Source organism: Lacerta agilis, chromosome 4 (genome assembly GCF_009819535.1).
Source record: "Lacerta agilis isolate rLacAgi1 chromosome 4, rLacAgi1.pri, whole genome shotgun sequence".
Classification (NCBI taxonomy): Eukaryota; Metazoa; Chordata; class Lepidosauria; order Squamata; family Lacertidae; genus Lacerta; species Lacerta agilis.
The window spans coordinates 48,217,462-48,243,947 of record NC_046315.1 but is presented as its reverse complement, the minus strand read 5'-3'; the positions used below and the strand labels follow the sequence as shown (position 1 = coordinate 48,243,947).

The following is a 26,486-nucleotide window of genomic DNA, read 5'->3' as shown; positions in this document are numbered from 1 at the left end:
TCCTCCTCCTCAGCTGGGGCTGCTGCATGAGGGGAGGTGGGAGGCACGAGCATGCTTTGGGTCTCCCATGGAAGGGCGGACATTCCTTCTGCTGCTCAGCGGGGGGGGGGGGGGGGCAAAAACTGGAAAAAATCCTGGGTTGCCATATGTACGGGAAATTCCAGACATCTCTTAAAATTCAAATTTTTCCCCAGGATGCCATTTTAGGCGACCAATTTCCTGACATGTCTGGAGCCGACTGCTGCTTCTCAGGTAAGCTACACACTCTATTGTATGGGCTGGGTAGTCCCTCCCCTTACCTGGCCAATCCCTTGGCTACGCCTCCCCCAGGCGGGATTGGACAGTTAACTGGGTAGGCGGAGACCCCAGGTATCCCTTTTGGGGGAAGGCAAAGCCAGTCCGAACTACCAGGTGTCACCCAAGAATTCAGGGTGCTGCGCGCAACCACGCAAACGTCGCCCTCCATTTGATGTGGCGAGCGGTCATTTCCTGTTGTATGGCAAGTCTAGATAGATGAGCAGTTGCAATGAGCTGGTGCAAAAGCAATGTTTCTGTCTAGACTCTTCCTCTCGCAACAGAGGAGAGGAGCCTACAGCTGAAAGCTCTGTTGCCTGTATTCTACAAAGCTAGGATTGGCAGGTCAGCAGCATTCCCAGGTCTTGAGATTTGAGGGCCCAAACCCAAGAACTAGGGGCAGTTTGTGGTGTGATGTCACAGGGGGAGACTCCTAGTGCTGTCATTGGGTGATTCAATGAGACAGAGGTGAATAGGGAGAGAAGAATGGGGGAGGGGAGGACATCCACTCCCTTAGTGTCTATCCTATAATTTGCATCCAGCTCCTGTCAGGCTAGAGCTTGCAAGCTGTGCAAAGAATTAAAATATTCTTTTAATTAAAGGCTTTCTTGCCCACCCGGAGATTCAAGTGCTCAACCTGCTACCTGGAAGAGGTGAGGTAAAGCTGGAGGCTTCAGATCAGACCTGGAGGTCTGGCAACTCTACACAAAGCCAACATTCAGGGCCCTATGCACATATAGTGAGGCAGCTGTACGTATAGTGAGTAGCAGCATGGTATTAAAGGACACAAAGCTGTGCGTGCCACATGCACCCCTGCTAGCCTCCTGCCCTCAGATGGAGTAGAGAACATTGCCTGCCTCATCTCCCATTTGCAGTAAGATTTAGCTGCCAGTCTGGTTGGTTTCCACATGTGGACTGGTTGGGGAATCTGAGCTTAGGCTATTAAGGCTTTGTGTCTCAAACCAGCATCTTGATTTTCCCCTGGAAAGCAATATGCAATCAGCATAGTTACCAGAACCATAATATAACATGCTTCCAATGCCAGTCATTTCAAGGAAATGGTCTGTCACATTCTGTACTAGCTGAAAATTCTAAACAATCATCCGCAGTAATGTACAGAGAGTACATTGCAGCAGTCTGTTTGTGCAGTTATGAAGGTACAAATGACAATTGGTAGACAGGATTTCAGTGAGCGACATATGTCAGGGAATCTCATGTCAATGGAGTCTCTCTGCATGTTGCTGTGGCATGCAAAGCATACCAGGCCAATGCTGAAGGTCCATTAAAAGGCATGGGTGAGATCCTCATGGCCAAACTAGATGCGATGTTGGTTGTGTGAATGCAGGAAAGTCTGATCATCACTGATACCATGAGGAAAATTAACTTTCTCTGCTGTGGTCCAAAAGAAGAACTCTCTCTGAAGCTGCTATTTGCATTCTAATGGAAGCTCTCATTGACACCAATGGATGCTTCACTTGAAATGCAAATAGCAGCTTCAGGGAGGAGATTTTTGTCATGACTGTGGTAAAGAGAGAAATAGTTAAACTGTGCCTATCCAGCCCCACTCCACAGTCCTGAGGCTACTTGGATATCACCAGGGCTGCTATTTACCGGTATATAGGAAAAAATGTGCATGTTAATTGCATTCACCCAATTAAGGTCACATCTACTTTGGCCCCTGTTGCTAGATGTCAATGACAAGATTGACTTGCATGGAAAATACTGTTTTACTTTTAATGCTTATTAAGATGCACAGATAATATTAGATGTTTAAAGTACAAGATTATGCACTTATATATCACATGCTTAACCCAAGACATACCTTATAAAAGGCTTGCATAGTGCAGGACCAGATGCTGTTACTGGGCAGATTTTTATTACAGCTGAAGAGAGCAAGCTTTCCCATTGGCCTCATATGTGTCTGATGAAATAAAATGTAATGAGAACACTGCTTTATTAATCTGTGCGCAACCAGGCTGCTGAAGAAACAGATCACCAGAATATCTGCCAACAGCAGTATTTTATTGGCACAAAGATCAATAAATCCAATGTGCTTTTCTTTTATGAAATTTTCATGAAAAGGAATAAATGAGCTATTTATGTCTACAGTGTATATTTGCGTCCTGCCATAACTTAAGGTTACTTTCCCAGCCCTCTGAGATTATTATATTAACTAAGGTCTTCCCAAATTTAGTAACAGGATTACATTTCAAAGTTATAGCTCAACCAATATAGCACATAATGATTGAATCACAAAGGATCAAGATTCAAGCATAACCAAATATAGTCATATTATTATTATTATTATTATTATTATTATTATTATTATTATTATTATTAAAAATGTAATTAGTGACCAGGAAAAGAATCTTAAAAGTTATCCACAGTATCTCATATTGGAAAACCATGATGGATCTGGTAAGTTACCTTGCTAGAATTATTGAGCAGGATGCCTCTAAGAACATTATTAAACTATGCATTAGTTTTCAGTACCAGAATTGAAGTGTGGTCACAGTCTTTTCACATAAAAATCCACTTCTGGTTAGGGATGGGGAAGGAATTTGAGCCAGTTTGCATTTACAGATGAATCTACCTAATTCACACATTCTGAAACAATGCACGTGAACAAAAACACAGCCAACCTTTGAAATTCAAATTTCTCTGAATTTTGCCATGTAATAGGTACAAAATGCATATACTAGGGTAGAGTTTTCATAAAAATGCATATTTTAAAGGAAACAACATACAAAAATGCATTATATTAGGGGCAAATTGCTTTTGCAAAAACTTGTATATTGGGTAGACATGGACAAAGATGTATTTCAGGAGAAATGCACACTAAAATGCTGCTAAATTTTGATGAGGACTTTAAAAAAACATAATTTACAAACTGGTTTAGAAATGTGGAGAACTGAAGATTGCGGAAATGAAAAAGGGAGAGAAACTGAAGTGCAGAAATTCACCAGTCCCTACTTCTGATTAGCTTTCCTAATTTCATCAGCCTAAATTTGATGGGAGGAGAATTGTTTTCCTGAACAATTGAGAGTCAGAACCTGTTGCCAATCTATAGCAAAACATCCAGGGATCTACCTGTAGATCCTGGTCTACCTTCTGCCCACTCCTGAAGACATGAAGGACTACATGGATATTGTATTATTTGAGGCTATGACTATTTCAGCTTTTTCTGAAATAGAACTTCTCTCTCTTGTTGCTATGACAACGTTACCTGTTTCCCCCCCCCCTACATTTCCTGGAACCAAACTATAAAGTTCTTTTGTAGAACTGAGGTCAGCATTCTCTGTTCTTTATACAGAACTCTATCCTTAATAAAAACCACTTTGATCCCCAAGCAAGAAAGTTTCATTTGTGGGATAAAGTACAGCATTGAGTTTTTCTCCATCCGTCACAGTAAAGTTTGGAACTTTACTCTTCCCAGTCCTCTGGCACCAAAGAGATAAATTACTGTTACCCAGTACGAGATTAGATTGATTTATAATTGCTATACTTCAAAATGCAGCACAATAAACTTGTGGTTTTTTTAAATTTATTTAAAGAAATACTGTGTAGTGCTCCTGAAGTACAAGGCCGCTAAAGCATCCTTTGTGGATGAGAAATAATAAGGGTATTATGGGTACATTTAAAATTAGTGGGAAATTGCTACTGGCTTCAATGAGATGTGGATTGCATTCTCTGTTGTTATAGCATGTTTCCATTCTCTCAGTGCATTAGAAAAGGTGGATATGCATTTTCTTGTCCAATTATGAAGACAGGCAGAGAGCAGCTATTTGTCTGCTAACATGATATAACAGGTCTGTAATGCAGCAAGTCTCCACTTCGACTTCTTTTGAAAACAAATTATGCCTTCATTTGTCTGCCATGAATAAATGACATGCATATAACTGAATCTGGATGTGTATGTTATCCTGAAGATAACCTCCAGAAAATCCTGTTCTCCTCTTGGTTGCCACTGCCTGTCTGCTGCCCTCTCTGAGCATGCAAGTGGAAACAAGGGAAAGGGGAATTGACCGGGCAACAGTGGTGAAGATGGTCCCATTCAGGGCATGTTGCCTAAGCGTCCCCAAAACCTGGAGTCAGCCCTGGGAAGAACCACCCTCACCAGATGAATGGTGGCATGTCAAAAGATTGCACTGTACAGCAGAGAATTTGGTGGTGGGGATAGGGCAGGGGTCCGTCCGAGGCAGGATTCATCTACTGTGACATCCTAAAAGGTCAGCAAGACACATTGTCAATGAAAGCCTACTCTTGGATATGGAACTCTGACAATAGCAGTTTAAATTCTAACTCTACAATTCTATGATTCTATGAAAAACAAAACAGCAGAATTATAAAATGGTGTTCCAGGTGTGCCCTGATCCACAAGGAAGGATACCAGAGGGACTTTCCCTCAATGTAAGCTATGACAACAGCTTGTTTCTAGAGGCTCGGGGTGTAAGGCTGTAGTCCTGCAGACGTTTGCTCACAATTTCAACAAGTAGTAGTTGTGAGCAAGGGTGCATCTTTGAAATACCATATGTAAAAGAGTAAGAGCAACAGCCAGACTGGTTTAAAAATATCCTCCCACCCCCACCAGAACAGCAGTTGAAACCCAGCAACAAGTCAAGCCTCATAGAAAGGTTTTCCAAATGAGCTAACAAGAGAATAGGCTAAGTTTTCCCAAACAAATGCAAGAGACAAACAGGCAAATCACCCACCCACCCATTCTTCAGGTTGGTTTTAGCTGCAATGGAGCAAACAATAATATGCATTACTAAACTCAGAACACTATCTTATGCTCTTTCTTCCCTGCTGTCCCCCATTTCCATTCATCAAGAAGGCCACCTTGGGATCAGTGGAGGCTAATTTATTTGGGCATATGGGGTATCTACCCCACCAAGCTGTTTAATCTAGGCCAGTTTAAGAAGCCTACCTCTTTACTTACAGCCAGTCAAGGGGTGGCCACTGGCTGTCAGCTCCCCCCCCCCATCTCAGTGCTGCCTTTGTGTAATTCAGCAAGGATGAGGCCCTGTCATTGGCTCTCACTCCACCTACTGTTGGCCTGCCTGCCTTGCACCCTACCTATCCCATTGAACACCAGCCTCCACTGCAAGTTAGGATGCTCTCCAAGGTGCTGATGACAACAAGCCTCTCTTTTGTCCCCTAAAGACCAGTGTAAGTACTTCTGCATTGCCCAGAGAAAAACAAAATGGAGTAAAAAGACACAGAGGAGGACCTCCTAACTGCTCCTACAGTGGCAACAGCATCAGGTCCAGTCCAAAGACAGTATTTCTTCTTTAGGTGCACAGAGGCATCCCTGCAGGAATGAAAGCGGAGTAGACTTCATTTGCGTAGGGAATAGCCATGCTGAAAACGGCACCAGAGCAGAGGCCCACCCACAACTTCCCAGAAGAGTAGGCACTCCTGGAATTGTGCAGCTTGAAGCCAATAACTGATCTGATTGTAGAGCAGATCCAGCTCTGGTTCCTGAGACAGAGTTACGACCACTAGCATCCTCATGCCAACACTGGGACCTTGCACTAAATTGTCTCAGTGAAGAAATTCATAGGATGGGAACATCCTTGGGCTTTCCCCTGTCATCAATGATCATACAGTGATATGACTAGAGCACTCTGGAAGTGCAGCAAGCCCTATCATGGCTTTTGTTGAAAACTTTTATTTCCCCTTACGCCTTGCCAAATTAAGTCTATCTTATTTATGCAGCTTTGAATTCTTGCTGGTTTTATGGGGATTTTTAAAACATTGTTCTATGATTTGTACTGTGTTTTCTATTCCATTTATGTACACGGCTTGGGTTTTCTTTTGCACAGTGTGGATTAGAAACTCTAGAATGAATGAATAACTAAATAAATAAATAAAAACTCACCCTTAGCTTAATGAGAGTAAACCATCTTCATTAGCAGAAGGAATGCGTCATCATGTTCTTAAAATGATGTGCAATGCAACTCTGCATATGTCAAGGTTGAAAAAGTATGCCTAAAGGTATTTTCAAGTGCCTCTAGGAAACAGGCACAGATACTCTATCTAGCTCCATCTATACACTCCATAGGAAAAAAGAGCCTTGGGAAGACATCAAAGGCACAACAAAGCCGATTAACTGAAACAGAAAAATCCAGTGTCTCTGAAAGATCTGAGCTCTTGTGCAGTATATATTTTAACAGATGAGCAATCTTCCTTCAGTTACCATTTTATTCTTCCCTTTTACGGAAGCTTATCAGATCTCACTGCTTGATTCCCTCAAATCTATTCATCTTCAAGACATGCTGTTAAGAGTAGCAAGCAACTGAGAAGAACTGAGCTGGAGATACTGGGGTACTGGTTCTTCTATTGAATGTATAATGTGATCAGATATGGATAAGAAATGAGGCTAGCTATGTATCATGTATACCCAGAATGATCTCAAGGATCTGAGTGCAGTTTTCTTTGTAGCCAAAATGGCATTATCCATGCACAAGCAGGAAGTAACAGCTGGCTTGGGGAAACTACCAGATTTGCAGGTGTAAAGGTGCAATATTTTTGTGGGGCAAGAGCACCAGAAGTAGAGGGTGCAGGAGAGACCCAAGCACAGCTCAATAAAGACTTAGCTTCCTCTGTGGCTACAGAATGCTGATTGACTGACTGATTGATTGGGCTGGCGGGGGGAGGGGCAGAAAAATGAGTGGAAGGGAGAAGCAATGGAGTATTCAGAGCAGGAGCATTCCACACTGCAGCATTTTGTTGCACCTTCTACCAATACTTGCATAACTTCGCAGATAGAGTGTAAGCAACCATCATGCTCTCAGAACATTCACATGATAGTTTATAAAATGAAATGGCTCTGTTTCTGGCTAGCTGAATCAATCTACCAATTCAGTTCAGAGATTCACTGATAGGTGGCCATGGATCAGACCAGTCTATGAAATGTTACAAACTGGGAGGAATTTAAAAAGGAGCCCAGTGAGAGAGCCATGGTAAGACTTCTTGAAATCCATGCAACATTTCAAACCTTAACAAGGGCTCCCATTGGTTGGGGTCCTAACCTATACTTTGCATTATGGGAAAACCATTACAGCCTGTAGCATGATGCTGAATGTCAGAAGATCCAGGACAGATGAAAGAAAGAAAGAAAAAAAGAAAGAAAGAAAGAGAGAGAGAAAGCACTTCTTCACACAGTGCATAATTAAACTGTAAAATTTAATCCCACAAGATGGAGTGAGGGCCACCAACTTGGGTGGCTTTTCAGAAGGATTAGACCAATTCATAGAGAATAAGACTATCAAGAGCTACTAGCAACAGAAGCCATGTTCTGTCTCCACTGTCAGAAGCAGAGTGTCTCCGAATACTATTTGCTGGAAATTACAAGTGCTGGGAGTGCAGCTGTACTCAAATCCTACTTGTGGGTTTTTCACAGACACCTGTCTGGCCTTTGGGAGAACAGGATGCTGAGCTAGATGGGCCATTGGCCTGATCCAGCAGACTCTTCCTATGTTCTGACTTGCACATATTGTTCATGTGGAAAAGAAAGCACACCAGAGCCATTCTTAAAAGATTTCACAATCTACACTATCCATGGGCAACCTCACTTATAGCGCTACCTGGGCCCCTTTGTCCAGATCCCTTGATGGATGCTCAGACCACACTCCCTCCCCAAGCCATAGCTCTCATAGCCCTGCTCCAAGCTCTTGTCAAGTACTTTGCCTGCCTGCAATGTGCCCTTGACCTGTGACCATGTCTCTTGCTTGCCTTGATGGAGGAAGCAGACACTGGTGTACCGGTATATGTTCCTTCCTTCTGAATAGCAAGTATGTAGCCTATGGTAAGAGGAGCCACGTCTGTTGCACCATCCATTTTTGCCTCTGGCCACACCCATCACTGCCACGTCCCATGTTACTCAAGGCCATTGGAACACATCCCTTGGGCTACTAAAGATTTCCCACCCGATTGAGGCAATGGAGATTTTGCATTTCTTAAAAGTTCCTTCTGAGAACACTGCTGCTGACCGGACTATATTTTAAACAAAGAACAAAATAACAAAAGCCAGAAATGCATAAAAGTAAATAAACAGATTTTAGTTTCTTGGCGTGTTTTTTTTAAACAATCAAGTGGTATATAAATTATATTAAATAAGTAAATGTTACTTGTGAAAAAATCAGATTGTGCTCCTGCATATATCTCTTGCACTTTGCTGCTGTTGTCTACTCCCTGGCTGTCTGTACTAGAGGCAAAATTACACAAGGCACAAGTGTGTGGTTGCATATGAACTGTAAATAATAGGTAAAGAACCCCTGGACGATTAAGACCAGTCAAAGGTGACTATGGGATTGAGGTGCTCATCTCGCTTCAGGCCAAGGGAGCTGGCATGTGTCCACAGACAGCTTTCTGGGTCATGTGGCCAGTATGACTAAACCGCTTCTGGTGCATGGAGGACTGTGATGAGTTTACCTTTCTGCCTCAGCAGTACCTATTTATCTACTTGCACTGGTATGCTTTTGAACTGCTAGCTTGGCAGAAGCTGGGACAGAGAGCAATGGGAGCTCACCCCGTCGTGCAGACTCGAACTGCCAACCTTCCGATTGGCAAGCCCAAGAGCACTAATACTTCTGGGTCTTGACTTCTGTGGCCTGCTTTCCAAGATGGCTGTAGCTGTCATTCTGCAAGATCAGACACAGCAGTCAAAGCCTTCTGGATACGGTGAGAAATTCTCCTGGGGAATTAAAAGGATAACCTGCATCAAGCACTAAAATAAAATAAAAATCATACCCAGTAATTACATCTTGTCCTTTAAATACTCTTTCAAGTGATTAAAACATGACATTGACATGGTTCTAACACTTTTGGGCTGCATCTAGAGGGTTTTCACTTCAGAGATGGCAAACAATAGGGTTAATTAGAAACATCTAACTCTCAAAATGCTGTTCCACAAGTTCAAAGCACCATTTCCTCTTCCACATCAAATCCTGTCACTCCCACACATACAAGCATACGGATAGTGGCACAGATTTTCCTTAAGAAAGCTAGCTGTTAAGAGTGGGGGTGGGGGGGCGGTATGGAAATATGGGGTAGGATGAAAGCCTTTCAAAGCAAACTATCTTGAAGGAAATTGCATCCACTGCAACAATGCACATGCTGCAGGGTTTATATTGTGGCATGCCACCCCAATCTCTGAGCAGTGATTCCAGGGGTTCCAGGCACTTACCCAGGGATCCATTGCCTTGGAATGAGGGGCAGAGGAGACTGCAGTGTCTTTATAGTATATGGCTTATGTACAATCTGAGCCTATGATGGAGGGGCTCACAGCATTAACAGCCCAGAAGGTCTTGCTTCTCCCACAGCCGCAGCCTTGGATTCAAACAGAAATCAAGCATGGCTCTCTCTCTCTCTGGCTTCTGCTTGCTTCTAGACAAGCTCTCTCTCACATTCTTGGCTTTTATCCACCTCGCTATCAGCCAGGTGAGAGAGGGGGCCCACCCCCATGTCCTCCGGCAGAGAGGAAATCCCTTTCTTATATTAACGACCCATGCTTAGGGGGCATTGTGTCCCTTGCCAGGCTATATGAACAATGAGATCATTCATTTGACTATAACCCTTGCTGGATGCAAGGTTTAGAAGGGCAGCGGGCATAATACAGTCTAACCCCACCCCACCCATGGATTTTTGTTAGAGGACAGGCTTTCGTGGGGGGGGGGCAGAACCTCAGATTTGTATTGATTGGGGGGGGGGCAGTTCCCCCCTGGGTTACGCCCATGACCCCCACCCCAAAAAAACTCACAGCACAATATTATTGTTACATTATTTCCTTTATTTATTTCCCAAGATTTATATCCCGCTCGCCTGTAACCAAACCTCAACCGCATCTTACTGACAAAACGCTACCTCACCCCCCATGTCTAACAAGAAAACAGACCACCTGGTAGTAACCTGCGAAAGCAGGAGAGACGCCAGGTCTGGTCGCGAATCCACAGGCAAGCTGCGCGGCTTCTAAAAATAGTTTTAAAAAAACAAAAACAAGGAAGAGCGAGGGATGAAACAGCCCTATCGGCGTTCCCGCCCCACCCAGACAGCCATCAGACAGCCACCGGGGCTCCTGCGCCCCCTCCTTCGGCTTCCTTCCTTCCTCCCCCCGCCCCACATTCGCTCCCATTATTATCACAGGCGCCTCGGGGGTGAGCGCGTATGTGTTTTTGTGCGTGCGCGGAGGGTGGTTGTAGTTGCGCGGCGCTTCCGCTAGGGGTCTCTGCGGAGGGCCGGCCTTGCTGCCGCCGCCGCCGCCGCCGCTGCTTTGGGTGGGCTGGGATATCATCAGCTGACTCGCCTTTTCCTCGGCGGAGCTCGGCTGGTGCCGCTGCTGCAGCTCCCCTTCCATTCCTCAGCAGCGCAGAGGCGGGGACGAGGAAGCCGAGCCGCCGGCTGGATTTCGCCGCTCTCCCTTCTCCAGCGGGAGCCTCCGCTCCTTCCTCCGCCAACCGCGATGCTGCCGCATTTAGCTGGGCTGCTGCTCGCGGCCTCGTGGCTCGCCGACGCTTTGGAGGTAAGGCGGGGGCCCGGGGTGAGTGGGAGACACGGCATAATGAAGGGGCGCGGGGGTGGGGCTGCCCTCTCGGTTGGTGCTGTTGCCCTCCAGGATCTTTGCTCCGTGGGAGGGGGGGCCTTGCGAGGGGGCGTCCCCGGCCCCCCGCCTGGACGAGAGGTCTCTCTCTCTCTGTCTGTCTCCCCGCCTGAACAATGGGCTCCGCCGAGAGGTGGGGCGGGGAGGTGGGACGCGCCGACTTGGAGGCTTCTTGGAGGGAGGGGGGGGTGCCCGGGTCGTGCGCCTCCTCGGTGCTGGTGGAGGATTTCGCGACCGACAGTCTCCGGGAAGCTGGGGGGGGGGGAGGAGGAGGGCGCCGCTGCCTCCCTCCCTCCCTCGAGGTGCGCCGTCTTGGCGATCCGCCTGCCGAGTGTTTGGCTTTGGCAGAGCCGCGATCGCGTCTCCTGGCCGCTGCGTGGCTTTTGTTGCCTTCCTGGAGAGAGAGAGAGAGAGAGATCTGGGTTGTCCTGTGTTGCGTACCTGGGGGTGGGGGGGTGGGGAACCGAACCGGGAAGGATGGTGGGGGAGAGGGGGAGGAGTGAGAGACCCACCGCGGGGAAGATCGGGAGAGGAGACGGCAGGCATCCCGCCGGTTTTCCCGCCTCTCCTGGTAGCCTAGCCTCGTTCTTCTTCCTCCTCCTCCTCTTCTCTCTCTGCGCTCCAGTGCGGAAAGCAAACGGCAGGCGGGCGGTTAAGGACCATCCCGTCTATTCAGCCGTCCATAGGGGAGAAGGGGGTGCGGGAGTCAAGTTTTTGGATCAGGTGCCTCTGAGTAACTTGAGAGCGGACGGCGGCTCCTGCGGAATAGCCGCCCCCCTTGCACAAGGGAGCCCCCAGCTTCCTAAAAAAGCAGAAGCCAGCCTCCCCGCCCCCCCGTCTGTTCCCACAACTGGCAGGACCTGCTTCTGGGAGGGAGCACCCTCCAGTCTCCCCCGTTTCATTGATCCGGGAGCGCCTTGCAGACTTTGTTTGGATGCGATAGAGAGAGGGGGGTATGTGTGTGTCTCGTGGGGGTGACTTCTCTCCCCCCCCCCCACCGTTTTGCGGGAGGAAATAGCCTTGGCCGTGCGTGTTTTTCAGGGGCACCTCCACGCGTTACAAGGAGGGGGGTGGATTCCTCTTAGTATGGGCGTTTAGGGAGCTGATGGAAAGGAAATGGGTTGGCGGGGAAGATTAAGAGCAAGAAGATGGCGCCTCTGCAGTGCAGCAAGGAAGCGCTGTAATAATGCGAGCTGCAGCCTGGAGCAACCCTCTCACCGCTAGGTGTTGGAAACAACTCTCCCTTCCCATTCATCTAACTGCCCGTCAGGCAGCCAGGGCTGGGTGCAACATACTGGAGCCTGGGCACACGACTAGGCAGTGTAAGGGGGGGTGCTCTTCCCCTTCTTCCTTAAACTGGGGTCTGCCTTCTGCTTGGCTTGGTTGTCTGCTTTTCTTCTACTTGCGCTTATACAAAGAATCTGTTAGGTCCAGACATCATTCTGTGGTGGAAGCTGCGGTTTTGACCAGTCTGCTCCCCTCTTATTTTAAAGGGGGAGATTATAGGGGAGTGGCAGAAGACGCTCTAAATATGCCACACCTCTTTTGGAGACTGTTGGGGAAAGAATCTAGGATTTAATTTTTTGCTCATTAAAAATAATGTGCAAATCTCTGTATATGTCAGTCTGGAAGAGACAGGGAAAAGAAAAATATCTCCATTCACATAGAGTAAGGAGGAATACTGTTGCCTTTCCTTTCCTTTTATTTTTTGCAGGGAGGGATGTTAGCCATTATCTCTTGCTCTTCTTTGCTTGTTTTTGCAAACCTTTCTTCTTGCAGGCTAGCTGCCTCTCTTTCGTTGCAATTCATAGTGCAGTTCTGTCTGCTTCTGCTCAGAAGTGAGTCTCCTAGGGTTCGATTGGACTTACTCACAGGGTGTAGTCTGTAATCCTATGCTACGCAAGCCAAGTCCAAGTGAAATTGTTGAGACTTGCGGTGGAATCCTAAACGTGCCTACTCCTAAGTAAGTCCCACTGAGTTCAGTGAGGCAAGGATTGCATCCTTAGTTCTGAGTCATTGTGTAGGGGCTGTAAGAGTATTGTTTGTTTGCTTAATTAAAAGCATTTCTAAACTGCTTACTGGTAATTCTTAGAATTTCTCAGTGCCACACAGAAATGGAACATTAAAAACAATAAAATGATACACTAAAAACAGATACTGTGCAGCATAAAAAATCTTATCTTAAAGCAGGAATTCAGTACCAGCAGGGCCCACTATTATGGGTTAGGGAAAGCCTGTGCAAAAAGAGGTCTTAAGCAGCTGATGGATGATGCTTCACTTGTGTGGAGTGGGTGGAACATCTAGACAAAATGCAATCTGCAAAAGAGCAGCTAGCCAGAAATCCACTGATTCCTTTTTTTTTTTTTTTTAGCGTTGGAGTCATAGCCTCATGCGTCACCCTTAAGACAGGAATGCCTTCGAGCATCTTCTGAATGCTATTTTTTAAGGTGGGATGAGTTGCCTGCCTTTTCCTGGAGGAGTGCAATCCACCCACAGGGCAGCTTGAGCAGCCACTGCAAATCATTTGCCCAAACCTGCTTTAACAAATCTACAATGAACCAGGCATTAAGTCAAGTCACTAAGCCACCAGAATAGCTCACAATTCAAATGTTGGTTTTACTCATAGAATTGAATGGCACCCTGAGGGTCATCTACTCCAATCCTCTCAAATAAATTGTATCATTTGCACAGTGCGTTTTATTTATTTATTTATTTAATTTACTGACTCCAGAGTAGGATCAATGCTGTGCAACGAAGTAGCACTTCCCCTGCCGTAGTGCGAGCCACCTTTGTAAAAAGGACAAAATGGCGACAAGACTTTGTTTTTGCACCCATAGCCTAAGTTCCAGGAGCCATGTAGCGAATAGCTTTTCTATCCTAGTTTCTAACACTGATTCTAGTCCAGGTCCTGTTCTTCCAGGACCCCGGAGCACAACGGCACTTTCCTCCACCTGCGGTTTCATCAAGTGGTATTCAGAATACACACTGCCTCCTAACAGTGGAAGGTAGAACGTAACATCAGGGCTAGTAGCCTTTGAAAGCCTTATCCTTCGTGAATCTGCTCCTCTAATCCAAATTGGTGACTGGTTGTGTGACACACACCTAGCGCAGCACAAAGGTGTGCCGGTGGGTTAGGTTACAGTGTCAGTCCGTGCTGGCCTCAGAAATGGAGAGAACTGTTTTTTTCCTGCCAGGGCTGTCTTGGAGAACCCCATTTTTACCTGCACCGGGATGTTTACAAGCTTCCTTCATATGTGACAGAGTCCATCTCTGGCATGTAAGATCTGGCCCCAAGCATAACACTGGTGTACCTTGGTTCAAACTGAACCCTCAGTAATATTGTTACCCCTTTTCCATGGGTGGATAAGAATTAAGACAAGGGAAACATCAGTCCCTCTCATGGTGAACTTGGTGCCCTTGTACCGAGAGAAATGGAGACAAAATGATGCCATTTTGAAACAAAGTCAGCAGGATGAGGGAAGCTCAGAGGTTTGCAGAAGTACCAGAGAAAAAAGTGAATTGGCTGGTTTGAGCCTTTGACAGCTTATAGCAGGGGTCAGCAACCCTTTTCAGCCGTGGGCCGGTCCACCATCTCTCAGAACATGTGGTAGGCCAGACTACATTTTGAAAAAAAAATATGAATGAATTCCTATGCCCCACAAATAACCCAGAGGTGCATTTTAAATAAAAGCACACACATTCTACTCATGTAAAAACACCAGGCACGCTCCACAAATAATCCAGAGATGCATTTTAAATAAAAGGACACATTTTACTCATGTAAAAACACGCTGATTCCCAGACTGTCTGTGGGCCCGATTGAGAAGGCGATTGGGCCGCATCTGGCCCACGGGCCTTAGGTTGCCTACCCCTGGCTTATAGGATCCTGGAGGAAGGCATGGCTATCTGGATGTCAACTGGGACAGAAGTAGTCTTGTTGGAGGAGTGTTTGGGAGTCCCTGTCCCTCTGGATATTATTGGACAACTTCCATCAGGACAGCAGGTAGCACAGCTACTGGTCAGGGATGATGGGAGTTGTATTTTTATTATTATTACTATTATTACAATTTATTACCCACCCTTCACCCCAAGCTCCAAGAGTGGCTTACAACAATCAAAACACAACATTGTATTCCAACAACATCTGGAGAGCCACACCTTCCCCAGGGGGAGAATTTACTTTGCAACGTATTGTTGCACATCCCACTTGCTTTACGTTTTATAAAATGAAACCATCCCACTGTACTGAACTAATTTACCTGGCCTTGTTCTGAAGAATGCCAGATCCATTAGGATAGAATTGTCTACAGTTGCAAAGCCTTCTCTGCTTTCAGTTATTATGGCCTTGGATAGATTTTCTTTTCACTCTCTCCCCCCACCCTCTGGCATCATTTGCTGCACATTGTCAGATTTCAGTGTTAACCCATTTGGACATAATTAAATTGCCTTTGTGAAGCTCATTTTATAAAACAAAATTATGTGCTGAAGATGTTAATTACAGCCTTAACTGAAGATTTATTATTTCTGTTGAATGTTGAACTCATTCCAAGGCCAATGTTTACAAAAGAAGTTGTAACTCTTAGAATGTAAGCTTGTAGAAAATAAAGATGCTTATTTAATTTCCAAACCTGAGGTTTGAGTATGGGACTTTTGTATAGGTATCGCTGAGTGCTGTCTTTCAGCCAAAATAAAATCTATTGTCTGTGGAAGTTGCTCAGGTTTGAGTTTTGGTGAGACTCAGGATTAGGGATAAAAACCTTGTGGTCCTCCAGATTTTAATGGATTACAACTTCCCTACAGCGTTTGAAATTTGCCACTTGACATCTCCACCATCTGGTGGTGCACTCCTGGATCTTGCCTGTTTTCACATCCTGTAGAATTCTATGCATTATATTTTATCTGCACAATCAGATGAATTTCAGGAACCAAAAAGTTGTATTGAAGAAATAATTTCGAGCTGTCCCACCCGAAAATGGCAACTAGGCATTGCATTTTTGCGACTGTGACCCTGGTTTAAGGAGCCATTTGGCGCCTTGCTTATAAATCTGAGTTTCTAACACTGCTTCCCTAGCTCCCAGCCAGCCTAGCCAGTGGTCAGGGATGATATGAGCCAGGGGTCCCCAAACTAAGGCCCGGGGGCTGGATGTGGCCCAATCGCCTTCTCAATCCGGTCCGGGAATCAACATGTTTTTACATGAGTAGAATGTGTCCTTTTATTTAAAATGCATCTCTGGGTTATTTGTGGGGCATAGGAATTTGTTCACATTTTTCCCCCCAAAATATAGTCCGGCCCCCCACAAGGTCTGAGGGACAGTGGACCGGCCCCCTGCTGAAAAAGTTTGCTGACCCCTGATATGAGCTGTAGTCGAACCATGTATGGAGAGCTGCAGGTTTTCTCCAGTGACTGGGAGTAGCTTGCTGCAGGAATGCCTCTTAAAATGCCTTTGGTGTCCATACAAGATATGTTATGCAGCGGTGTGTATTAGGTGATTATTTTTAAGATGCAGGATAAAATGATTTCAGTTGCCAGGAGAGAAAGGTCTTGGCCATTCTTTCTGCTTCACATATGTATGTACTTTATCTCCCCCCAAAAATGCTTATTGGTTATATGGTATAAGTATTCAAACATGTTCACTAAGTAGAACTTTTGTACTAGCTAGCGGAGTGTTCTGTGTTACATATTTTAACAAACTGAATACATGACCATATTTCTTACAGTTTTATAAAATGGTGCCTTGTACATTGCTTATTGACTGGGAAAGTTACAGGTTGACACAACAAATAAACTTGGCTACAGACGTGAAGTGCATCAGTTTTATTTGATCTGCAACAATAACTAGTATAGCAATATTTTGCCTGTTGGGTTTTTAATGTTTTTTTATGAGCCTGATGGTTTTAATATTGTAATATAAAACCAGACTCAATATCCAAATATGTAGCTAGTCATCAGAATTGTGACTGTATGCAACTGTTTGTGTCCAAATGATATACTTTCTTTTGTTTACTACAAAATTGGTGGTTTCTATTTTCAACTTTTAATTTTTCCTGCTTCTCGGATGTCAGAAACTAAAATACATGTTCTTTGGTAGTATAGGGTTGCAGAAGTCCAAAGTGTGCTATTTCTAGCACTGGGTATATTTGCTGGCACAATGCTAAATACATTTTTTTGTGCTCTAAAACTAAAATCCCATGGCCAACAATCTGGAATTTGTACTCCTTTCTCTTACCCTTTTATATGTGACTTCCTACTCCAGTTCATTTTTATATATTCCAGGTCACAAAGGCTATAGTTACTGATCTGAATGTACCAGCAAACTATGGTTAGTGCTAAGCAGGAAACAGGAGGAAGTTGTATGTGAGGGGAAGAGGGAACAGACAAACCTTTGCTTATTTCCAATTTTGCAAACCATGGTTTGGACGATTGCTTAAATAGAGCCCGTAACATAGTCATAATCCTCAGGACAGCTTGGTTGTATTCAACAGAACTGACTGATTTAAAGATGAACCAGAGACATTGTTGGTTTGTTTTTACTTCTTGTTCAGGACGTGCAAAAGTCACTCTTCCCTCTCTTTCACTTTTTGTTGTTGTTCAGTCGTTCAGTCGTGTCCGACTCTTCGTGACCCCATGGACCAGAGCACGTCTCTTTCACTACCTGTTCCTAATTGTATATTTTGCACTGTGACTAATCTTGTTATCTATGGGTCTTGATCTTAAGTTGACTCTGAGTGCCTGTGTATGTGGTCATGTTCCTCATAGCATTTGAAATACTTTGCGTACGTTTACCACTGCCTCAGGACTATATAGTTACATCTGAGGACATGTTGATACAGGTCTATGTTATGTGGTCATCAGTTGTGGTTTTCTTGATTCCTATTTGCCCTGACTGAAGCCTGGTACCTATACCATGATTCCACATGTTGATATCCCAGACCCCAGAGGTCAGGCGTAGGCTGAGAATTTGCTGTGTGTTTGGGAACTAGCTATTTGTGCCAGTCAAGTCTGTGTGGTGACTTGTTAACATTCAGAGATGGCAGTGTGATTCATTGGTTATGTTCAAAGGCTGGACAGGCGGTGCTCAGCTTATTTCTTTTCTTCAGAACAATACCTAGAAAAAGAGATTTCTGTATAACATTAAAATCCACATCCTAGATTTTTTAAAGATAAATTGGACTAATAAAGGCATTGTCCCACTAATTCAGAGTCTGTTTTAGCATAGCCACTAAAAAAATGGTAATATTGCCGATGTATTTAGACTTTTCATGGTCTGAAATATTTGAACTGCCAAAGTGATTGATTAAAACAAATTCAGACCCTGCTTGGTTCAAACCTGCAGGCATGACCTGTCTTAAGTGACTCGTAAGGCTGTATTCCACCTGCTGTTTGGTGTCTTCCAACGCTCCTTCTAATTAAATACTGAGAATGTAGGATTGCCATCAATTTCCAAAGCTTCAGGGGCCAGCCAGATGGAGATGTCAGCCGCCAACCTGGCATCCAGAGATCTCCATGTAGTTGTAATTGGACCCGCACCAGTTGCAAAACATGCCTGGCTTATCTTGAACACTGCTGGGACTCAGGGTTCAAATCCTCACTTGGGCATCTAGGTGTCCTTGGGCCAGTCACTGCCTGTCAGCCTAACCTACCGCTCAAGGTTGTGGTAGGGATTGAATAAGGAGGGAAGAACCATAAATACCCTCTGGAGCTCCTGGGGCAGGGGGAAATTGCTGGGATAGAAATGCAAATAAAAATAAACAACTTTAGAGGTCCCAGGGAAGCAGAGAATAATATGATAAATCAGCCCTACCATCCTTGGCAAAGCTGTAAGATTGTGTTGAAGCACTGTTGGGAATGGCAAAGTGTTTTGGTTCAGCCCTGCCAGTTGTGCACTGTAATGTTGATTTTGGAGAGTGAAAAGTGTTCTGGAGAAAGGCAAAGCCCTTTCCTGTTGGGAGAGTCTCATGCTTCCTGCTGGAAGTGAGCCGGGTGACGCATGGCACAGCAGCTGACATCAGGCCTGGGCTCCTCCAAGTAAATGCATCTGGAATGATGGGGGCTGCTCGTGAAACACCAGATCTGGGAAAGCTGAAACACCATGCACAGTCTTCAAACTTGAAGCCATCTGATCATTCACTGGGTTTTATGGAGCTGTTAATATTCTGGAATAGCATGCAATCCTTTTAAAAACAAGGCATTCTGCCATGCTTGTCATAAAGAAACTCCTGAGGAAAGTTTCTGTATAGTAGAGATAGTGAGTTTTTATATTGGCTTCAGTGTGAATGGGTACTTGCTTTTATTGGCCCCCACCTGCTTAGTAGCAGTGCCCACTTACCAGTTATACATGAATATGTGATATGAAGATAACTTGGGTAAAGCATGAGACTCTTAATCTCAGGGGTTGTGGGTTTGAACCCCATGTTGGGCAAAATGTTCCTGCATTGCAGGACTAGATGACCCACATGGTCCCTTCCAACTCTACAGTTCTACATGTCTGTGATTTTATGATTTGCAAACAGGACCACTGGTACTGTAGTTAGTTGGTTGGTTGTTCTCTCGAATGTGGAGCAATTTGTGTATGTTTATTTTGAAAGGGCTTATGGGTTGTTAGTTTCAAACCTCCATAGTTATAGCATGTGTGTTATGGGTTCTTAAGTGTTTGGATAACTACCGGTAGATGTTTTGCATTTGTGTTTCAGTCTCCAAATATTGGTTGCTGACAGTGTTAGAAACTGGGAAATTGTTAACACATGTTTAAATTGGTGTTTACTTCAGTTTTCAAAACACCCTACTCTTTATTGTTAAACTCCTTAACATATTGTATATCCATAACATATACTTTGAGGCTTCAAAGTACATACATTTCAGTAATTCTTGAGTGTCAGCCAGGCAAAAAAAATGGCACCCAGACCTGTTGAGGTGCTTGCAAATAGAGAATCTTTAGGCGCAAAATATGCCTGGCACCCTGCTAATTTTGAACCCTTGTTGCTGAGAGTCAAACACAAGGACATGATTGTTGTCTTCACAATCTGTTTGTGGACTTCCTAAAAACCACTGACTATTCACTTTTAGCAATAATGCAGCTGGACACTCTTGTAGAACTTTTACATTGAATTTTTGTATGCAAATCACCCATGATTGCAATAACAGATTGCTAAGGATTTGGTTCTTTCTGTATTAATTCCTTATTTTCTTCGTTCTGTTGCAATTACTATAACTATAAATATAATTGGAAGAACAGCTTGTGTGGATTCCACCCAGAGCTATATTTATATTTTAGTTAAATGTGTGTTACTGGGTCTTTAAAAGAAAATAGAATAAAGCATTGGGCAGAGTAAATTACCCAAGAGTGCATATCTTAATTTGGGATTGGAATGCAAATAATTTCGACTCTTCAATTTACACTTTCTAGCATTCTAAAGAAGCATAATTACTTTGAATAGATTTGTATGAACCACATAACTGGCAAAAGCTAAAGATTTCTCAGCCAAGGATCAGAAAATAGTTAGATACTCAGAATCAGAAAAGTTGCTTTGTCAGAATGGTTGTACAGGCTCTCTTTTTTATAGTAGTATAGGCCCAAGACAAATTTCCTAATGTGAAACACTGTATGAATAGGCTTAGTGAATTTTACCTTGCGAAGGTTTGTTGGTTTTTTATCTTGACATGGAATATTTCTAATGTATATAGTTGTTATACAATTCTCAAAGTATCAACAGCATTTGCTGCAGTCATTCCCTTGATGTATGGATAGCTTGTGATAATGAGTTGTGTACTCTGCATAACATAACCTAAGTTGGGGTTTATAATAGATAGCAGTTCCGAATATCACCGCATATGGTAACAAAACATGCAGGGTTTTTTTAGCACGCATGTGTGCACACTAAGGAACAAAGAAATGTATTGACCCCTTTGCCATGTGAACATCTACTTTGAATTAAAAATTACTGGCAGGTTATGTATGTACAATCATGTGTTCTAGAACTGAACATCTTCCTGAAATGTTTATTGTGAAATTAAGAAACCAGAATATTCATATTGTTGTTGTTGAGTCGTTCAGTCGTGTCCGACTCTCGTGACCCCATGGACCAGAGCACGCCAGGCACCCCTATCCTCCACTGCCTCCCGCAGTTTGGCCAAACTCACGCCAGTCGCTTCGAGAACACTGTCCAACCATCTCATCCTCTGTTGTCCCCTTCTCCTTGTGCCCTCCATCTTTTCCAACATCAGGGTCTTTCCCAGGGAGTCTTCTCTTCTCATGAGGTGGCCAAAATACTGGAGCCTCAACTTCAGGATCTGTCCTTCCAGGGAGCACTTGGGGCTGATTTCTTTAAGGATGGATAAGTTTGATCTTCTTGCAGTCCATGGGACTCTCAAGTGTCTCCTCCAGCACCATAATTCAAAAGCATCAATTCTTCGGTGACCAGTCTTCTTTATGGTCCAGCTCTCACTTCCATACATTACTACTGGGAAAACCATAGCTTTAACTATGTCGGCAAGGTGATGTCTCTGCTTCATATATATAGTCTTTACCAAAAGCAGTTCTGGATGTACTGGTAAATCTATGGGTAGCCAGCAGTAGATTTATGATATACAATTGTATAGCAGCAGTGGCCTGCTTATTATACTCCTGAAGTGAAGAAAGCTTGGAGTAACAAAACATGGTTTTTTTTAAAATAGTACACATGAGTTGAAATTTCTGCGGGAGGACTGTATGCTCTGCTCAGTTCTGGTACTAAAGAAATATTCCCCAGCTTGGAATTCTTTAATGGTGGTTGCACTGATCCCTGATTGATGGATCTTGGGGTTTGAATAAAAGTAGATCCCGCAAGCAAGAAGTCTCCCCACCTCTGGAACTATGTAGAAGGGATGAGGAACCTGTGTCCCGTCAGAGGTTGTGGGACTACAGCTACCATCATCCCTGACCATTGGCCATGCAAGGTGGGGCTGATGGGAATTGGAGCACAACACATCTGGGGGCCACAGGTTCAGTGCCCACCCCCCCCCCCACTTTATAGTCTTTATCAAGCTGGCCCTCATCTCAGTTGCTGATGTTACGACTGAGGTTGAGACCAGACAAGTTGTACTTTGGGAAGAATGCAGAGATATACCATTGCTTTGAACTGCTGTAACTTTGTTCTAATAGAGAAGGGCCAACGAGGAAATGTCTCATACCACAGTTAGAGTTGTTTTGTAAGAGAGTGTGACATAAACAGCACTTCTTGTTCGTCTGATCCGAACGCGCTCCCAACATATCTAACCTTGTTTACTCTATAATCGCTAAACTGTCTTGTCACCTTACATGCTGAAGTTATCCTTAGGCTAGTTCTGTTTTCAGCCGATCTGTACTCAGATGCTATATGTAGTTTTGCAGTCTAAATTGTCTTGATAGTAAGGTTTCGTTAGAGTCTGAAGACACCGCACCTTCTGTCAAATCCATTATTTCCGTATTAGTGGCTCCTGCCTCCTGTTCAGAGAAAAGAACTCCATCTCTAATTGAATATCTGTTCTTGATTATTCCGGTAGCCAACCTCTGGTAGCGCGAACAGGAATGAGGGTTGTGGAGGGTGTGAGTTATAGGCGTCTTTCTTTTGAAGTTCTCCGTAAAATGATCTCTGTGTTAAGTCTCATTGAATAGAGGAGGAGTTGAGCTGAGGATACACAGAGAGGGCTTTGTAAATGGTAGTGTGTTAAGAGTAAAGCAGCTGGCTTGGCCAAGGAGGGCAAGCATTGCCACACACAGGCAAGAATAATTCAGATTATTAAATGTTAAGCTGTTGATACAGAAAGAGACCAGGCAGATGTGCGACTCTTGGGAATCAAAAGGGGGCATTCCCCCAAAGCTATTGTGTCACGAATGACTTGTTTGGAGTTCTTCTGCCTCAGTTCAATGAAGAAGCTTCCTGCCTGACCATGATGCAAGCACCATATGGCTCCTTCTGTGGAAAGCCTGGGCTGAGAGATGTTTGGCATGTGGGGACCAGGCGGTGGACTTCGAACTCCACTGCTTGAGCCTCTTGGGCTTGCCGATCGGAAGGTCGGCGGTTCGAATCCCCACAATGGGAGTGAGCTCCCGTTGCTATGTCCCAGCTCTTGCCAACCTAGCAGTTCGAAAGCACGCCTGTGCAAGTAGATAAATAGGTACCACTGTGGCGGGAAGGTAAACGGCGTTTCTGTGCGCTCTGGCTTCTATCACAGTGTTCCGTTGTGCCAGAAGCAGTTTAGTCATGCTGGCCACATGACATGGAAAGATGTCTGCGGACAAATGCCGGCTCCCTCGGCCTGAAAGTGAGATGAGCACAACCCCATAGTTGCCTTTGACTAGACTTGGCCACCCAGGGGTCCTTTACCTTTTTCTTTTTACCTCTGGAGCCAACATTTTGTCCAAGCACCGCTTCCAAGGGGGAGCTGGGCAGAGACCCTTCAGCCTAGTAGTTGGGGGAACGCCATTGAGGCTCTGCAAGGGGGGGCAGGTGTAGCTGAAATAACTGGATTTCCCCCACCCTGTATTTTAGTTATTTAAGTCAGAGGGACAGAAAAGCAGAACTATTGTCCTCATGGTTTGTTGTTTATTTTTGATTATTGCTTTATTTCTAGTGGTTTGCTTCCCCTTTCTGCAGCGTGACAAGAGGCTGAAACAGGGTCCCTTCCACATGTTTTGGCTGTCAACTTCTGTCAGCCCCAGTGAGCATAGCTAGGGACAGGCTGGGTTTAAAAGGTTCTTGTGAAAGACGAGCATCGAGGCTGAGTGGCAATCGTTTTCATGGAGGTGGCCAAAAATGAGCGAGTTGTTTGCTATGGCAACCAAATTTGTTTCAGTGTGTGCCTCCGCCTCCCCCCCCCAATGCTCTGGAGCCCCAGTATGACCAAGAAACCTAAGAGCAAACTGCTGTTTTGCCCCTCTCTCATCTTTCTTTCTGTTTATAGTGGAGTGTGTAGAGGACATTACCATCTTGAATAGTGTTAAGTGTCTTTGAGGGAATATTTCCAGATGCTTCAAGTTCCAGGCATCTTATCCCACGGCATAACTTGGCATTAGGAGCCCTTCTCAGTTGACAAAGTGACTTCTGAATGGAGCAGCTGAATGCTGAGGGGGAAGTGGGGGTGGGGTGGGGGGACGCAAGACTGTAGAATAGAACGAAACAGATTTCAGTACAGTGATATTTTTTTTAAGGGTTTTTGAGGGATCTCTCTCCCTTTATCTGTTAAAGCAATTCGAGTTGCCTCTGGGGAAGGTTTGGCCAGCCTTGGAATGCTGGTTCCTTTGAAATTTGGGCTTCGATCTCAGGGTGATGTTGTGTAACTTAATATTCCTTTATAATCGTATCGACATAAGAACATGGCGCAGAGCTGCTTACAGATTTTCGAAAACCTTTTAGTGCTATGATCGTTTTAAATGAACTCCTTTATTACGAATACTGTGAACATAATGCAGCCATTGATTCCTTTGCTGCTGCGATGCATTCCTCAATTTTGCTGGTGCTACTGTCCGTCAGGTGGAGGGCTCAGAAACTGGCTGCAGGTCCAAAGCTATCAGAGCTGCGTCGACAGGGAATGTAGGGAGATTTGTCGTCTTCTTACCTGGGAGGCAGACAAAGAGAGCAAAGGACTCAGAGTAATAAAGCGTTTGCCCCAGATGTGCATTGCTGGAAACTTGTTATTTTATGTTATCTGGAAGCATGTTTTTAATAAATGCCCTCCACTGGAAGCAGAACTGCGCTTTGCAGGGGGAAACAAATACATAACATGACCATATGGCTGGTTTGCACAGCTTTGTTTTGTTACCTACCGATGCCTCAAGGTGCCATTTTATTTGAAAGCTGCAGCTTCGAAAGAAAAATCCCCTGCAGTTTATGCACCTGCTCAGCTCTTAGCAGTCAGGCATCTCCCCCCCCCCTTTTTGCATTTTCAGGTCAGATGCAGAACTAGCAAAGGCTGTGTTTCTCTTCTGCTCCCCCCATCTCCCCCTCCCAGCTCTTAACTCACATATAAATTCTCCTGGTGGTAAAATTACATTCCACTCCTTGTATGTACAATTGCTGCTTTCCCAAACTTAATAACTGCTCTTGAGTAGATTCCTCCTCCAGAAGAAAAAAGGTTTCGGTGTTGTTACAGATGATGCAGACCGGTAATTAGATGGTGTTATCTTGAAGAGGGAGAAAAATAAAATTTGTAAGTCAATGCTAATTATGTTTATAGGAAATATATCCCCTATATATGTGCTGATTCTTTATGTTCTGGCATTTTAAATTTTTGGCATCCAAGAATGCACTCCGCTTCTTAAAATCAGAAATAAGCACTGTCTAATCTGAGAGCAATTTAGCTGTTCTCCAGCCCATCCACCCCCCACCCCCTGCCTCCTATCCTGGCTCCTGCAGTGATGTAGGTGGAGTAGGAGGTGCTGTGGTGAAATGTGTTTGCTTTATTTATATAAGAGTATTTACATGACGCCATTTATATGCGGCAACATCAACGTTGTTTACAGAAATAAAACATCATTTAAAAATAGTACAAGACGATCACTAAAACGACTTTTTAAAATGAAATGAAGTCTTTCCTTAGGGAGAGGTGCCTTGTCGGCCTGGCTTGTTATTTACAGTCCCATTGAAATGACTGTGACAGGTTAGCAGTCGTGTGGGGCTGGCGAGATGTGGTTCGGTTCCACTGCTGGGTGCCAAAGCTCTGTTGGCTCCCTCTGGCCAGAGTGGAAGGTGCAATGGCAGCTCCATGCTGGTGTAGCTAAAGGGCCTGGAGATTGGGATCCACAACCCAGAAATGCCCCATTCTCTACCACTGTCAGGCAAAGTGTCTGCATTAGCTTTCCACCCACCTGATCACAGATCATACCTTTGCTGCAGAGTCGTCGTCCCCCATTGCACGTCTGGTGCAGTCCAGCAGAAAGGCACCTATATGCACCTCCCTTCCCCAGTCATCAGCATGGCAGAGAGGGGCATTATTGCATACTTAGCCTGAATCCAATGCGTATGTAATTTTCTGCCCCGAGTGATAATTATTTAGGGCTTTGCTCCCAGTGCATATATCACATTTCAGTTGTTCATTATTGAATAGGGGAAGTGCATTCATGTAAACGAAGAGGTTACAACGTTCAGTTTACGTAGAGCCATTTATTCAGCTGTTTTTAAGCAGGGGCTGTGCTCCCACAGTGTGCGTTGGAAAAGAGATGCTTGTTGCTTTGTGGCTAAGATAACAGGTTCTCGGTTTAGCAGTTTCTGGATGGGTGTCTCAGTGGTATCTTTGGGTGTGCAGTCTTCGGTCTCCCTTTGTGCTTTCATTGAATTCTGAACTCGGCGAGTCCGGGCATAGCTGAGGTAATAGCAGGGTGTTATTTTCATAGCCATTTATCCTGTGTGGAAAACTAGTGTGCTAAGAATGCTGCTCCCCTGCGTCTGGTCATACCATTCCCTTTCACGTCACTTACGTCCTGTATTAGTTTCTTCGCCCTGCACCATATCCGTAGATAGATATGATTTCTGTACTCAGTGAGAATACAAGATGTGTGAAATGGTTTTAAAACTTCATTGTTGAATTCACTTTGACAACCGATGCATAAGTTATAATGTGCAGGCTGTACAGTACTTC

At 44.6% G+C, this 26,486-nt stretch overlaps 1 protein-coding gene across 4 annotated transcripts in view; it reads left to right on the top strand.

The window, feature by feature from the left end:
• The first annotated feature begins 10,569 nt into the window (after positions 1-10,569).
• Positions 10,570-26,486, top strand: part of APP (amyloid beta precursor protein) — a 139,780-nt gene continuing 123,863 nt past the window's right edge. For 2 of the 4 annotated variants that reach the window (XM_033146883.1, XM_033146880.1), the window contains exon 1: positions 10,571-10,816. In XM_033146883.1, the coding sequence (XP_033002774.1) occupies positions 10,757-10,816 (60 nt within the window). In that variant the 5' untranslated portion in view covers positions 10,571-10,756. Of the gene's footprint in view, positions 10,817-26,486 lie in introns of all 4 variants that reach the window. The other 2 variants (XM_033146881.1, XM_033146882.1) reach the window with 2 other exon arrangements.